The 12,256-nt window shown below is 40.5% G+C and overlaps 1 protein-coding gene across 2 annotated transcripts in view; it reads right to left on the minus strand.

Annotated features, from left to right (window-relative positions):
* Nucleotides 1-4,474: 4,474 nt before the first annotated feature.
* FAM53A (family with sequence similarity 53, member A) overlaps nt 4,475-12,256 on the minus strand; it is a 68,279-nt gene continuing 60,497 nt past the window's right edge. For both annotated transcript variants that reach the window (XM_009328782.1, XM_009328781.1), the window contains exon 5: nt 4,475-5,661. In XM_009328782.1, the coding sequence (XP_009327057.1) occupies nt 5,338-5,661 (324 nt within the window). In that variant the 3' untranslated portion in view covers nt 4,475-5,337. The remainder of the gene's footprint in view (nt 5,662-12,256) is intronic.

Consider the following 12,256-nt stretch of genomic DNA (forward strand, 5'->3'; position numbering starts at 1 on the left):
CTCTTCATTCATGTAATGACGTGCTCTGCCTTCCACGGCAACATGTCTCATTCAGTGCATGGAAAGAGCCGTGGGGAGGATGAAGCGGGGTCATGCAGCAAAATCAGGTCGTCGTATGCTGGACTGAAGCCTCATTAGCTACAAAAAAGCAAAAGCTGCAGACAGTACAGGGCCATCCTCTGTCTCTCTTTTCCAAGATCCCCCTCTTCTTCTGCCTGAGACTTATACAAGAATGGATTTTGAGGAACATCTGCTTCCCTGAGATGTGAGCAGCCCTGTATTTTGATGAGCAATCCCATTGCTACCTCACACGTCACAAGTAAGGGCTACAGCACTGACCTTTCCCTTGCTGTGGCTACCTAGCCATGAGCCACAGCTGACACTTCCAGAAACCCATTCAGGCAGTCTCTCAAACCCCCACCTGATGTAGAGTAGCTGTAAGATGAAGCAAGGAAGAGAGAAGAAAAAAAAAGAAAAAAAAAAGGAAAAAAAAAAAGAAGGCAGCTGGGGCAGTTGAACATCACTCCAGTCCATAGCTGAGTGCTCTGGGAGTATGTTCTCACTCCACACTGCTGCTGGGAGGAGTTCAGCCAAGTCTGTTTTGGAAAGTGGGACACAAGTTTTGAGTACTCAACAGAATAGCCCTCACTTTAAAGTCACATCATCGCTCACATCAGACGAGCCTACCTGAATCAGGACACTACAGCTCTTTGTCCAAACTGAGACATCATAAAACATTTAATCTTACGGTTTGGGTTTTAAAGAGTTTAAGTGAAATACTGCTCTAGGGAAGTTTTAAACTTGCCTCCACAGAGTTCATGCAATACTTCCCTGGCTCAAATCACTCGCAGCATAGATCTCTAAGTCACTTTACAATAGCAAAAAACCACCAAAGCAGTACTGCCGGATGGGTCCAAGAAGCTGCAGATAGTGAAAGCACCCTCATTTTCCCCTAGTAAATACCAGCTTTCGGCATACCAGTGACTATTGTGCTGACCAGATGGTGGTGGGAGCAGTAACTTGGATGATGTTAATTACACACAAACTCCAAAACAACCGATGTCAAAACTCTGAAAACACACCAGAATGGGCTGCTAAGCACATGGCAGCAATGCTCCCCTGAAACTGTATTTTGTGTGCTTTAAACAACTAACAAGCTGCACCAAGGGGTCCAAGGATAAGCAGCCACAGCAGCAGGGTCCCAGACCCCGACTATTTGATGCTTGTCCCTTTATAACGATAAGGAAAAGGTAAAGGTAGAGAGATGTGGTGGAAGCGGCAGCCCACAGCTCCTGGAGTGGGTCCTTTGCAGGGAGAGCACACGCAACATGTGCCACCAAGCCAGCCAGCTCACCTCTCTTAAGGACAAGGCCTTTAAGGAAACACCCCAGGTGATCTGCTGAGCAGCACTGGATGATTTCTAATGAGAGGAGGAGCCCTGCTGCAAAAGCCCACTGTGCAAGCACATAGATTTATACTCTAGTACTTTTAAAAATGAACACCATATAGTTTGCAAAATAAACAGATTGAGAAAAATTATTCTGGCATCTGCCTACCACCAGTGAGGGCTTTCCAACAAACCCATGTGTTTTCAGAGGTTCTGCAGAGGCTAGCTTTACACCAACAGATAATCAGCATTTTTACCTGCAATTTGAAAGTAAATGTGAATTCACTAGGCACCACCCCACCAGAATGCCACTCTCTACTGGACTCTCCAGTCTTAAGTGCAGCATCCCAAGTTGCATTCTTACAGGTGCTTCTGTGAAGCACAGGATTATCTTGAATCTCACCAAATATATCATCGTTTGTGAACCTTAGCCTGAAGCTTGCTTTTCTACCATCAGCAGGACAAACTGCCAGATCCCTTATCTGAAATAATGCTAACTAGTTAGCATGACTCTGAATTTGTGTAGTTGTTTAACCCTATCTAAATTTAGTGCCTTGCTGAAAAGGATCTTGTCTTTCCCCTCCTCCCTGTTGAGACCATTTCTACAAGTTGCCAAGACTATTTTGAATTCTAATGTTATCTTATCTTTCACATCTGTCCAGCTTCCTGTTGACTGCAAATTTAAGGGTGCACGCTACTTTGTTATCCAGGTCGCTAATAAAAATGAAAGATAAGTGACCTAGAGCAACTCCCCCAACCCCATGCAATACGGTCTTCCGTTCTGATGCTGGGTGCAAGACGGAAGGAAACCACTCCCAGAGCAGAGCTGCTTTCAGCCTAGCTCAGCCCCCTTCCAAATACAGTTCAGTCTCCGAAACCGGGCTTTCCCTTTTTTGCAAACCACCTTCTGTATTCACCCAACAGCCACTACAGATTTTATCCTATAATCAAGTGCAACGAAGGTGCCAAATTCATCATATGTGAATTTCTTTTGGAGTAGGACTTCAGATCTTGTGGGGGATGACAAAGCCAAAGCCTGCCCCATCTGAAGTAAGTTTTAACCAGTAATTCCTTTTACTCTTGGTTCTCAGGGGGGATTACATTAGCATCTGTAGACAAAGCGCACAGATTCCTTTCAGCAGGTTTCTTCATTTGCCAGTGTTACCGCACAGCTGTTCAACTACTTATTTTCCTGTCACCCACTAGTAAGAGCCTAAACTAGATAATCACTACTTCCCACTCTCATGAAACTTGTTCTTCAGCATCTAAAACCACTCCTTTCTGTTTGTTGCCACAAAAGGGCCATTTAGAGTTTTAACAGCTGGTTTACCAGGAGACCGAGTCCTCTGTTACCATAAGCAAATGTATCTGCACCTTCACTTGGGAAACCCCGTCCTACCCTAAGCGTGTGGGTAGGAATATGGCTTTGTGTTGACTGAAAACAGCGCACCTACAGAAGGGAACGGGAGAACCTTGCCTTTGAGGCTAGAGAAGTCAATTCATTGAGATCACAGCCAGACTGTACTTCAGAGTCCTAGAATAAATATTATCTAGGCTTCTACTCTTGCCTTTGCTCTATCACCGTCTTTATTAATAGCTTCAGTTCATGGTCTTTTTGTTTGTTTTTGGTTTTTTTTTTTTCTTGGCAAAGCACATCTCACCTCCTTTTATTCGTGCCCTCTGAGGTATTTTCTTCTTTTACTTCTTCCAGGAGCTCATCTTCCTTGGGGGAAGAAGAGCCAAATGGATTGCCACATTAGCTTTCTCATTCCATGCCATTACACTTTTAACTAGAGTGCTTTCAAATAGGTAAATCAGCTTTTAAGTGATCCCAGTTGTACTATTGGCCTTTGCTACAATCCTGCATTAAAGTTGATTCAATTTTACTTACCTCTATTGCTCAATTAAGAAGAATACACAGAGAGAAGTGTAGTTCTGCAACTAGTAATTGCAGTCCAGGAGGGAGCTGGGTTGTTCCATTACCCACGATGACTGATCACCACACTAGAGCGCATTTCCAATCGACCCACGAGGGGAACTGGCTGTACCTCACCTGCTACTTCTTGAAGTAGCTATTTCTTGAGGAAGTAGCAAGAATAGCGATCCTCAGTTGCATAACATTATTTCAAATAGCTTTGTGCATGTGTATGCCACCATCTGTGTGCTCTGTGCTACACCAGAGCAGATACCTGTGGGGTGAGATGCACAGAGTTAACAGGAGCTTTGGAAGGAACTGAAGTCTTCGCTCCAACAGCAACTCCTTTATTTACTCATCTAGAAAAAGGAGAATGATTTTTGCTGACAGTGAGCAGCTTCACTTTCTCCCACACAATATACATTAACTATCAAGAACCCAACAAGTCTTTTCAGTGTTCTTGCACCTTACTATGCACATCTACCAGTATCAGTATCACAGATCATTGCCACTCGTAGTTGTATATGCAGTAGGAGTCATAAAAGCAAGAAAGGAGTTTAGAGCTTCTTACTGGCTACCCAAACTTTTAAAATTTTGTATAGATACTGAGTTATGTAAGCTGGTTCAGTAATTAAAGGCCAGTTCTCTTTATGATCAAAGGCTGACCCTAATCACAAGGCTGGAGCCTGTGTCATACCTTGCCACAGCCTTTGTCATATGCCTCAAGATACTTATTTCTTATTTTAATCACATTCCATTAGCTGACTTAATATGTTGCTGTATTTTGGATTTATGGCACAAGTTACAGTAGGAGTTGGCTCATTTAAGCTTCCCCATTTCTATCCAATTTAAAACCGCTGAGATTAATTTCCCCGTTGTTCAGGAAAATCCTTTTTGTAGCTGAACTAAAAAATAGGTATTCGTTGCAATAGTCTGCAATGAATACAACATTACATTTGAGATGATTAGAGCGTATGTACTCACTGAGACACACTTTTGGGATCCAGCATGAGTTATTCTCCAGCTCCCCAGGCTAACTTGACTTCACTTTCTTTTCAGATGACCAGAAATCTGCCCTTCCCCTCCACCCAATTCTGCACGTAAGTACCATATTACAGAATCTGCCACAGACTACACATTTTCCACTAGTAAAATTCATAAGCAGACACAAGTGCAAAGCAAAATGTCATTTTATTTAATTCAAGGACTATTTTCCTTCTAGTATTGCTGAAGGGATCACCTCCTGGGGAACTGATCATTACAAAGTCCCTGTCTAAAAGTTCAAGTGCTCCTGTTGTACATTCTTTTGAACCACAGAAAACATAATGACCAAGTAGGTGGGCAGCTACTTGCAGTTTTATCCCACCTAAATTAGCATTGCTTCAGGCTAGAAAACAATTCAAGTAGTAAAATCATGGAAAATGTTAACCTTTAAGGTCACTACCATATTTTGATCAAAAAGTCCTGAATGTATGAAAAGAACATTTGTACATGTTATGAAGGTTTGTTTTCAACCAGACACTGTCGAAGATGGCAGTTAAGTATTTTGGACCAGTTGTCAACCAGATATTGAAGAGTTCTATCTGAAGGTTTATTACCAATTTTGTTATGCAATTCACTTTTCACATTAAGCTCTTTAACAAAAGCAACATATACCCGCACCAGAATCACTGTAGACAGATTTAGTTTTATAGAATGCCCTTCTGAAAATTCATTTCAAAATAGAGATGCTTTTTCTCCAGAACTGTAAAAGCCATAAAAATGCAAAATATCTGTTAGGAAATTTTTAATCAAAATTATTCCTTAATGTTCAAAATAACATTTAACCTCCTACTTTTTTGTTCTCATCCACATATTGATCAATAGACTAAACAGGTAACAATGGTTCACTTTTTCCCCCACCTGAAACATTTCTTCTAACACAGGCCCAAGATAGGCAATACAGAGATTCAGGGACATGGATTATGCATGGCAAAGGTAATCCTCTATCGTTTTAATTTAGAACAACTCTGATTCTAGCACACAACTTGGAGTCTCAGTTGTTTTCAATCTGCTCTAGGTCCAAGTCCCCACAGTCTAGAGGAAAGATGCCTTCTTCGGTGCTCTCACAATCACTCGTGTCCTCATCGCTTTCACATACTGCAGCTGCTTTCTTATAATCCCTTGTTTTGAAGCTACCTTGGCATGACCCATGATGCCTTACTTCATCCAGCTGCTCTTTCATCGGACTGGAACCGGGGGTGATGATGTTCATAAGATCATTTGAGTCACATGGGGATGACACAATTGTCTTCATTTGTGTGTCATCATCATCATCTTCATAGTCAAGGGAGCAAAGACTTTTGGAATTTTTTAAAGTCTGCAATTAAAAAAAAAGAATATATTAACCATGACTGTACAGGAGGAGCAGAATAAATTCCTTAAATTCTTGAATGGGTTGAGAGTATGTATTCAAAATTAGAGTGCCACATATGCAGAAAAAAGGAAAAGGAAAAACAGTATTTACTTACTATGCAATCTGGTTTTGCACAGGTATTTTGCCCATGTAGGTTCCCATTAGTGAGGAAAACTACCACTCCCCTTTTTTTATGCAGAAAGATTCAAAAACCTAGCTTTAGTCAACCAAATGAGGAACAACAGACGCCCAGTTTGATGTATTAGCTTTCTGGCAAATCCAGAGCATAGCATCTAGTAACATCAGCATTTAGGTCAGACAGCTGCACTGCAGCCTAGTCAACAACTAATTTCTCCAAGTTCCCAAGCGTGCAGCCAACGAGCCCTCGGGCCTCACCTCAGAGACAGCAATGCAAACGGCACAGCTGGGTAACCTCACAACAGGAGAAAACCAAGTTCTCTTGGAAGCATCTTAGTCCAGAGTCAGCTTAGTTTGTGTTATATTTGGGTACCATTTGAATAAGAGTTCAGGGATTTGAGAACTCAGTTTGTGAAGAGTATACTAAAAACAGAGGGGCACTCACCTTTATTTAGACAAAGGAAAAAAGAAAACCTCAGTAGATGTGCTACCTCTGTGCCTCAGATAAAAAGAATAAAATGCTTAAGTTCCTCACGCAACTGTAAGGGATCCTTGACTAGAATCCAAAAAGCAGCATTTAAGGAAAACAGGGCTATATAGACAGCAGAAGTTAGATTTTAATACGTGAGAAACTTCTAAATTCTGCCTCATACAAGCACTCAGTGAGAGGAGGGTGAAATAGTCAGGGCTCTTCTCAGAGGTAGTAAGAGCCAGGAGAATAAAGTTGTGGTGGCTTTCAATATCTTACTGGTTAAGTGACTCCAGTCTCACATACACATGGCAATTGTTTTATTACAAGTAGATCCACAGGGAACAAGACCAACTTTCACACCCATTTTCTGCTTCCTCCCCCAATTTGTCATTTCTTAAGTATTTTAGATTTGTTGACAGATTCAGATGAAATCAGAACATTGCAACATTCCCATATAGTATATTCCAGATGCTCTTCCAGAGCACTGTATAATCTTTCTATTTCACCACTGCACATCAGCAGCCACACGAGCAGCTTACCAAAATCTTTGGGTAGTTTTTAAAAAAACCTTCAAATTCAGAAGAAATCTGAATTAGTAAGCCGTGCCTGTATACAGCTAGATGAAGGAAAGGAGAGGGAGGAAGACTCACTGAGGTCAAGTGATTTGCCTGACCCCTTAGGGCCAACGTTACATATGGAACATCTTGCAGACAAGCCCATTGCCACTCTGCAAGTCCATACAGTTCCTTGGACACCCCTACATCAAATCTACACAGAAAGTTAATTTGAGAGAAAGCTCGCGTAAAGGTAACTAGCAAAACACTTGAGTTTTGGAGTTCAATCACAGCGCAACTAGGCTGAAGAGTGAACAGCAGCACTAGTATAGGATGATGGTTCACCATCATTGGTATCTCTCCATAGGTAAGACACCGCAGCAGTATTCACCAGGCCTGCCCCACATGAAAACACTTAGTGCGACGTTCTTCACTACCGATCAGAGGTTTGTTATGCCTATATTGCACACAGCTCTTCTCTTGCTCAAACAACTTTCATATCTTGTAATATTCATTAGATGATTAGTTAACAAGTCATAGATTTCAGGCCAGAAGGATCTAACACGGATAATCTAGTTTGCTTGGACAGACACAAACAAGACCTCATTTAGGAGCTGATTTACGCAGCTCCAAGACCTGCATCCAAAGATCAACTTCCAGAAAAAACTGACTGTTGACCACAGTTCTGTCAGGAGGAATTCACCAAAGTCTGTTAGCTATGGTTAAAACCCACATCCAATTTTGCATGTGACTAGCATCAACAAAATTGATAACGTTGCATGATCAAAAAGCTTTCTATTTCCAAATTTCACTCCCCTATGAAAACAGTTTTGGTATAAAATACATTCCTGTTTTGAAAACATTTCTACATAGCTCACTTACAGCTTATTCAAGTACAAACATCTGAGCTCCTTTTTATGACTAAGAGGTGTGAATTTCTCTCATATTTACTTAAAAGCAAAACAGTCTATTTTTGAATTAGAAAGTGTTAAAGGATATTTTAATCCTAATTCTAACTCATTGCTTTGAAAAAGAACACATTTCCTGTTGTGTATCTCCATATAGGGGACAATATTTTTAGTTCTTTAAGTCTTATAGCAGGCACTGGGAAGGAAAGGGATTAAATAAAGGAAAGCTTTGAAAGTTCTGCTTTCAATGTTTTAGAAAGGAATTCCCGAGTCCCCCTTCAAAATATCTTTTATTCAATTTACTGCCAGAAATTAATCCAACCACACAGCTGTCTTTCTAGAAGGTTTGTGTACATAAATGGAAAATTGCCTGTTAGCTGTACTGTGCTGAAACCACTTGAATGGGAACTTTTAGCTGGTTTCAACACAACAGCAAGTGCATTCAACTGGTTCTTTGTTCACCCACTTGTCACAACCGCACCCGAACTAAAAATAGGTGGATTTATTATCTCGCAGCACAATCCCACTTCTTTCACAAAGCAAAAGGTAGAAATTGCAATGCATTCAAGGCCTCTAAACTGCAGCTTTACATGTTACACTGGTACAGTACCACACCTTTCAAGCACAATTGTGCTCAGTGGGGAGCCTGCGAGTACTTGCTCAATGGTCCTCATTTTATAAAGGATGCTGGACTAACAAGACAAAAGAGTCCACAGTTGGCAATGGATAGAACTCAATCAGCTAAAAGTATTCTTTTGTGTGATGGAAAAAAAAGAAAAAAGAAACTCAGTTTTAAAAGAAGTGAGGCGATAAAATGTCTGAATATTAAGAAAAAAAAAAACTTTGTACTGAAAACAATGGCAGGGAAGGAAATAAAAGAAATCTCTCTAGACCCTTGCCATACAAAGCAAACAAGAAAGGCCCGGAGTAGCTTGAAAGGAAGCTAATGTCTGTACTCTTTACTAAACCTCCAGTTCAGAAACCCATAATACATCACTTTCCAAATATAAAAAGCAATAAAAAGGTTGTTTTTGTTTTACTAACAAAACTAGAGCATTTGCTACAGTAGTCAAGGGAAAAAATAAGTCATTTATGTGCATGAAAACCTAGTATATAATGGGAGCAGCAGTTCTCATGCTTCTTCCCCATGCCCCCATCATACACCAAGTCCACCCATTTTCCCCCTTGGTTTTGAATGGGGGTGGAAGATACAGCTGCTCTGAAGAGGTGCAGCTGCAGCAGCTGGCACAAAGCAAGGAGCTGAGGAAGCCTGAAACCACCAAAAGCCCTAAGCCCACCCTACCGCTTCTCAGCTCTAGTCATCGCTACAGGATGACCATAGGCTTAGGAAGAGAGGGAATTAATCAGACTAATTAGACTAGTTATCTGGCTTGCTTTCTGTCCCATCCTGAGACTTTTGCCTATGACTGCACAACACAAGAGATGCTGCTTTAAGAGATACCGGGACATAGGGTTTCTTGACTGTTAAGGTCTCTACCAGGGATATGACAGATGTGGGTGATGCAGTGGTCCTCATGATGAGGAGATCCTGGAATATCAGCAACCAATCCAAGCATAAAACACTGAAGAGGCAGCCCGAGCATGGAGCAACACATGGCTTTTTCTGTTGCTTCCCCCTACCTAGCCAGCCGATGGAGATAGGGAAGCAGCAACTTAGATGGGCTCCATTTCCCTTTGAGGGCTTCACAGGTCCTTATTTCACTTCCTGGACTTACATTTCCTATAGATTAGTCAGACTGGCTCAAAACCAAATGCCTTTACTGTTGGTAACTCATACCACACCTAAGTGTTAGATCAGAAGCACCACATACAGCATGCGTTCGTATCTCAGACACTAACCTATCCCCAAAGAGGTTACAGTTTAGCCTCAGCAATAATGAAGTCCAACCATGGTACAAATTCACTACATGTTGAAGAGGCTTCATTTGTTGAAGCTAAGAGGGAGACTTAAGGAAGGACTTTAAGTTATAAGAACAAACCGTCACAAAAGACTGGTCCTAAGCAGCTCATTGAATCATGTTGAAAACTGCCTTCTGAACGTACCATCACCTGACTGACATCACATCCTACCACAAATAGATGCGAACAGTGTCCCTCCCTGTAAACTGAATTTTCACTTCATTCACCTAATTACTTGCATTAATATCATTACCTGTGACAATTCAACTTGGAAACACGTACAGTGTTTATTGTAAATCATTAGAAATCTCAGCTGGTTGTACACATTAAAAGAGATCCCATCCCAGTCCTAATCCCTGCATCTTCTACTATGCATGAAGAAGAACAGTAAGAAAAATGCTGGGTTTATGTAACAGACTATTAACCTTTCTGTGGAGTAAAGCTCTTGACTTTTGACTCTGACTTTTCTGTCTTGAATAGCACTGAGCATTTTGTGAACACTTCAGTGTTCACAGATAACCTTAACTTTAAGAAGCTTGCAGTTAAGAAGAAATACTGCTTCATCAGTATGAAGTAGTGCTGACAGGAGGAAAACAATATAGTATTCTTCATGTTATATACTTGAGGCTTGCTAATACACTCTAAAAGGTAAAAAAACAAAAGTTAACTGGGAAAGAATTTCTCCCTGCTCAAATGAGAAATTGAAGGTGTGGAAGTACATTAAGTTTTAAAATTCAAATGTCTAAAAAGCCACTTCAGGTCAAAAACCATTGCAGATTTTTAAACTATGCATTTGAAATAAACCAAAGGAGAAGTCTTTTTTTTGGTCTTGCATTGAGCTATAAACCAAGTAGTTAACAAAAACATTTCTATTTTTGTATTTTGTGGAAACAGAATCAAATCCTTAGAAAATTCCTGACACCTTCATGGGCAAAATCTAATCTCTGATCAAATTCACTTTGGGAACCAAACATGCTGTTCACTTTTTGTAGCTCTGCAGTCATCCTTCATTTTCCTGGAAATTTGACATGTATTTTTATATTCAAAAATGCAATGCTTATTTCATCATTTATAACTAGGAAGCAGAAAAGAATATGGAATACTGGATATGAATGAGAAAGAGCAAACAACCTCTACCATTTTGTCATGTAATTAGACAGTGAACTGTAATAACCATTCCTGACATCGGAGATAAAGTTACTGCTGCAGTTCTTGTAGTCAAATAAGGTAAACCCTATTTGCAAAGCCAAAGACCTAGTTAAAAATCAATACAAACTGACACGCGGCAATGTGGCTATGACTTGAAATGAAAGTTGTTCACTACTTTGTCTCTGCTGTATCTTCAAAGGTTATTTTAATTTTTTAGATGTAGGTGCCCAGGAAGAGAAGTAAACTGACATCAACTCATTTCACATCAGATGCTAAACAGCATCATGAAGTAACAGGCTTTCATCTTCCACTAGCCAGACTGTTCTAGATTTAAGCATACAGTTCTCTGGTGTAGTCTACCATGAAAGTTGATCTATTTATTGGCCTAGATTTTTATGCTTATATTCTAAATTGTGCCACGGTATCCTTATAAATTTTGTTTATGAGCTGTAAGAACTTGTGATTTGATTTGGCTTTTTATTTAGTGCTATTAGTTGAAAAAATACTATGGCTTAATGAAATAGAAGCATTTAAGTGAAATGCTGAATTTGTCTAATTATACTCACATATACAAGAATACAAGGCTGTTCATCACATGAGATAACTGACAAACCATTGGAATAGTTGAAGTCTACAAATGAGAAAAACAAAACGCACAAAGACTGGGAGGGGTTGGGGGTCCAGTTCTCTGCCCGAGCACCACTGCAGTCCACACACATCGGTCACCCACACTGGCGGGGAGATTTTGGAAACAGACTCACACACTGCAGTCTTCAGACCTGTACAGCAAGCAGCCTGCTCACTTAGCTAGGAAACTTCGTAAGATGCAATTAAAGTCATTGCTATCACACCAAATTCCAAATAGCCACATGTGATGTCACAGGCATGGCACATCCCAAATACAGCAGGGATTACAACCACCACGGATTGAGTTCAACCTGAACACTTGCTTCCCCCTTGCCCCAAAATCAGACATAAGAATTATTCATGATAGGCACTCCACACATGAAGTGAAATTTTACATTCAAACTAAATATCCTCTCCACATCTTTTCCTTGTAGTGGTTTGCAAAGATCTAAACAACTGAGGAGAAAACCCACAGGCCCCCTCAGAGGTATTAGCTCACCCCACCATGTGCTTAGTGCACACATGTGCTCAGTTAAGTTCCAACACTAAGTAACTATAAGAAACTAAGGAATTTCAGCAGATTAAAGAAAAGCTTGTCAGTCTAAAGGTGTTTCTCTAAACTGAATTTAAGTAGACAAAACACTACTACTGTTTTTTATTCATTCCTTCCTAAGTTAAATTTTGGTCGGACAGGGCAGTTTAGTACAGAGCTAACATACACTTACAGGAAACTCAGGTGCTGGGGTTTAGCGGTTTCCACAAGTCCAGGACCATTCATCACAGGGGTTAAC

Source organism: Pygoscelis adeliae, unplaced genomic scaffold (genome assembly GCF_000699105.1).
Source record: "Pygoscelis adeliae isolate BGI_AS28 unplaced genomic scaffold, ASM69910v1 Scaffold66, whole genome shotgun sequence".
Classification (NCBI taxonomy): domain Eukaryota; kingdom Metazoa; phylum Chordata; class Aves; order Sphenisciformes; family Spheniscidae; genus Pygoscelis; species Pygoscelis adeliae.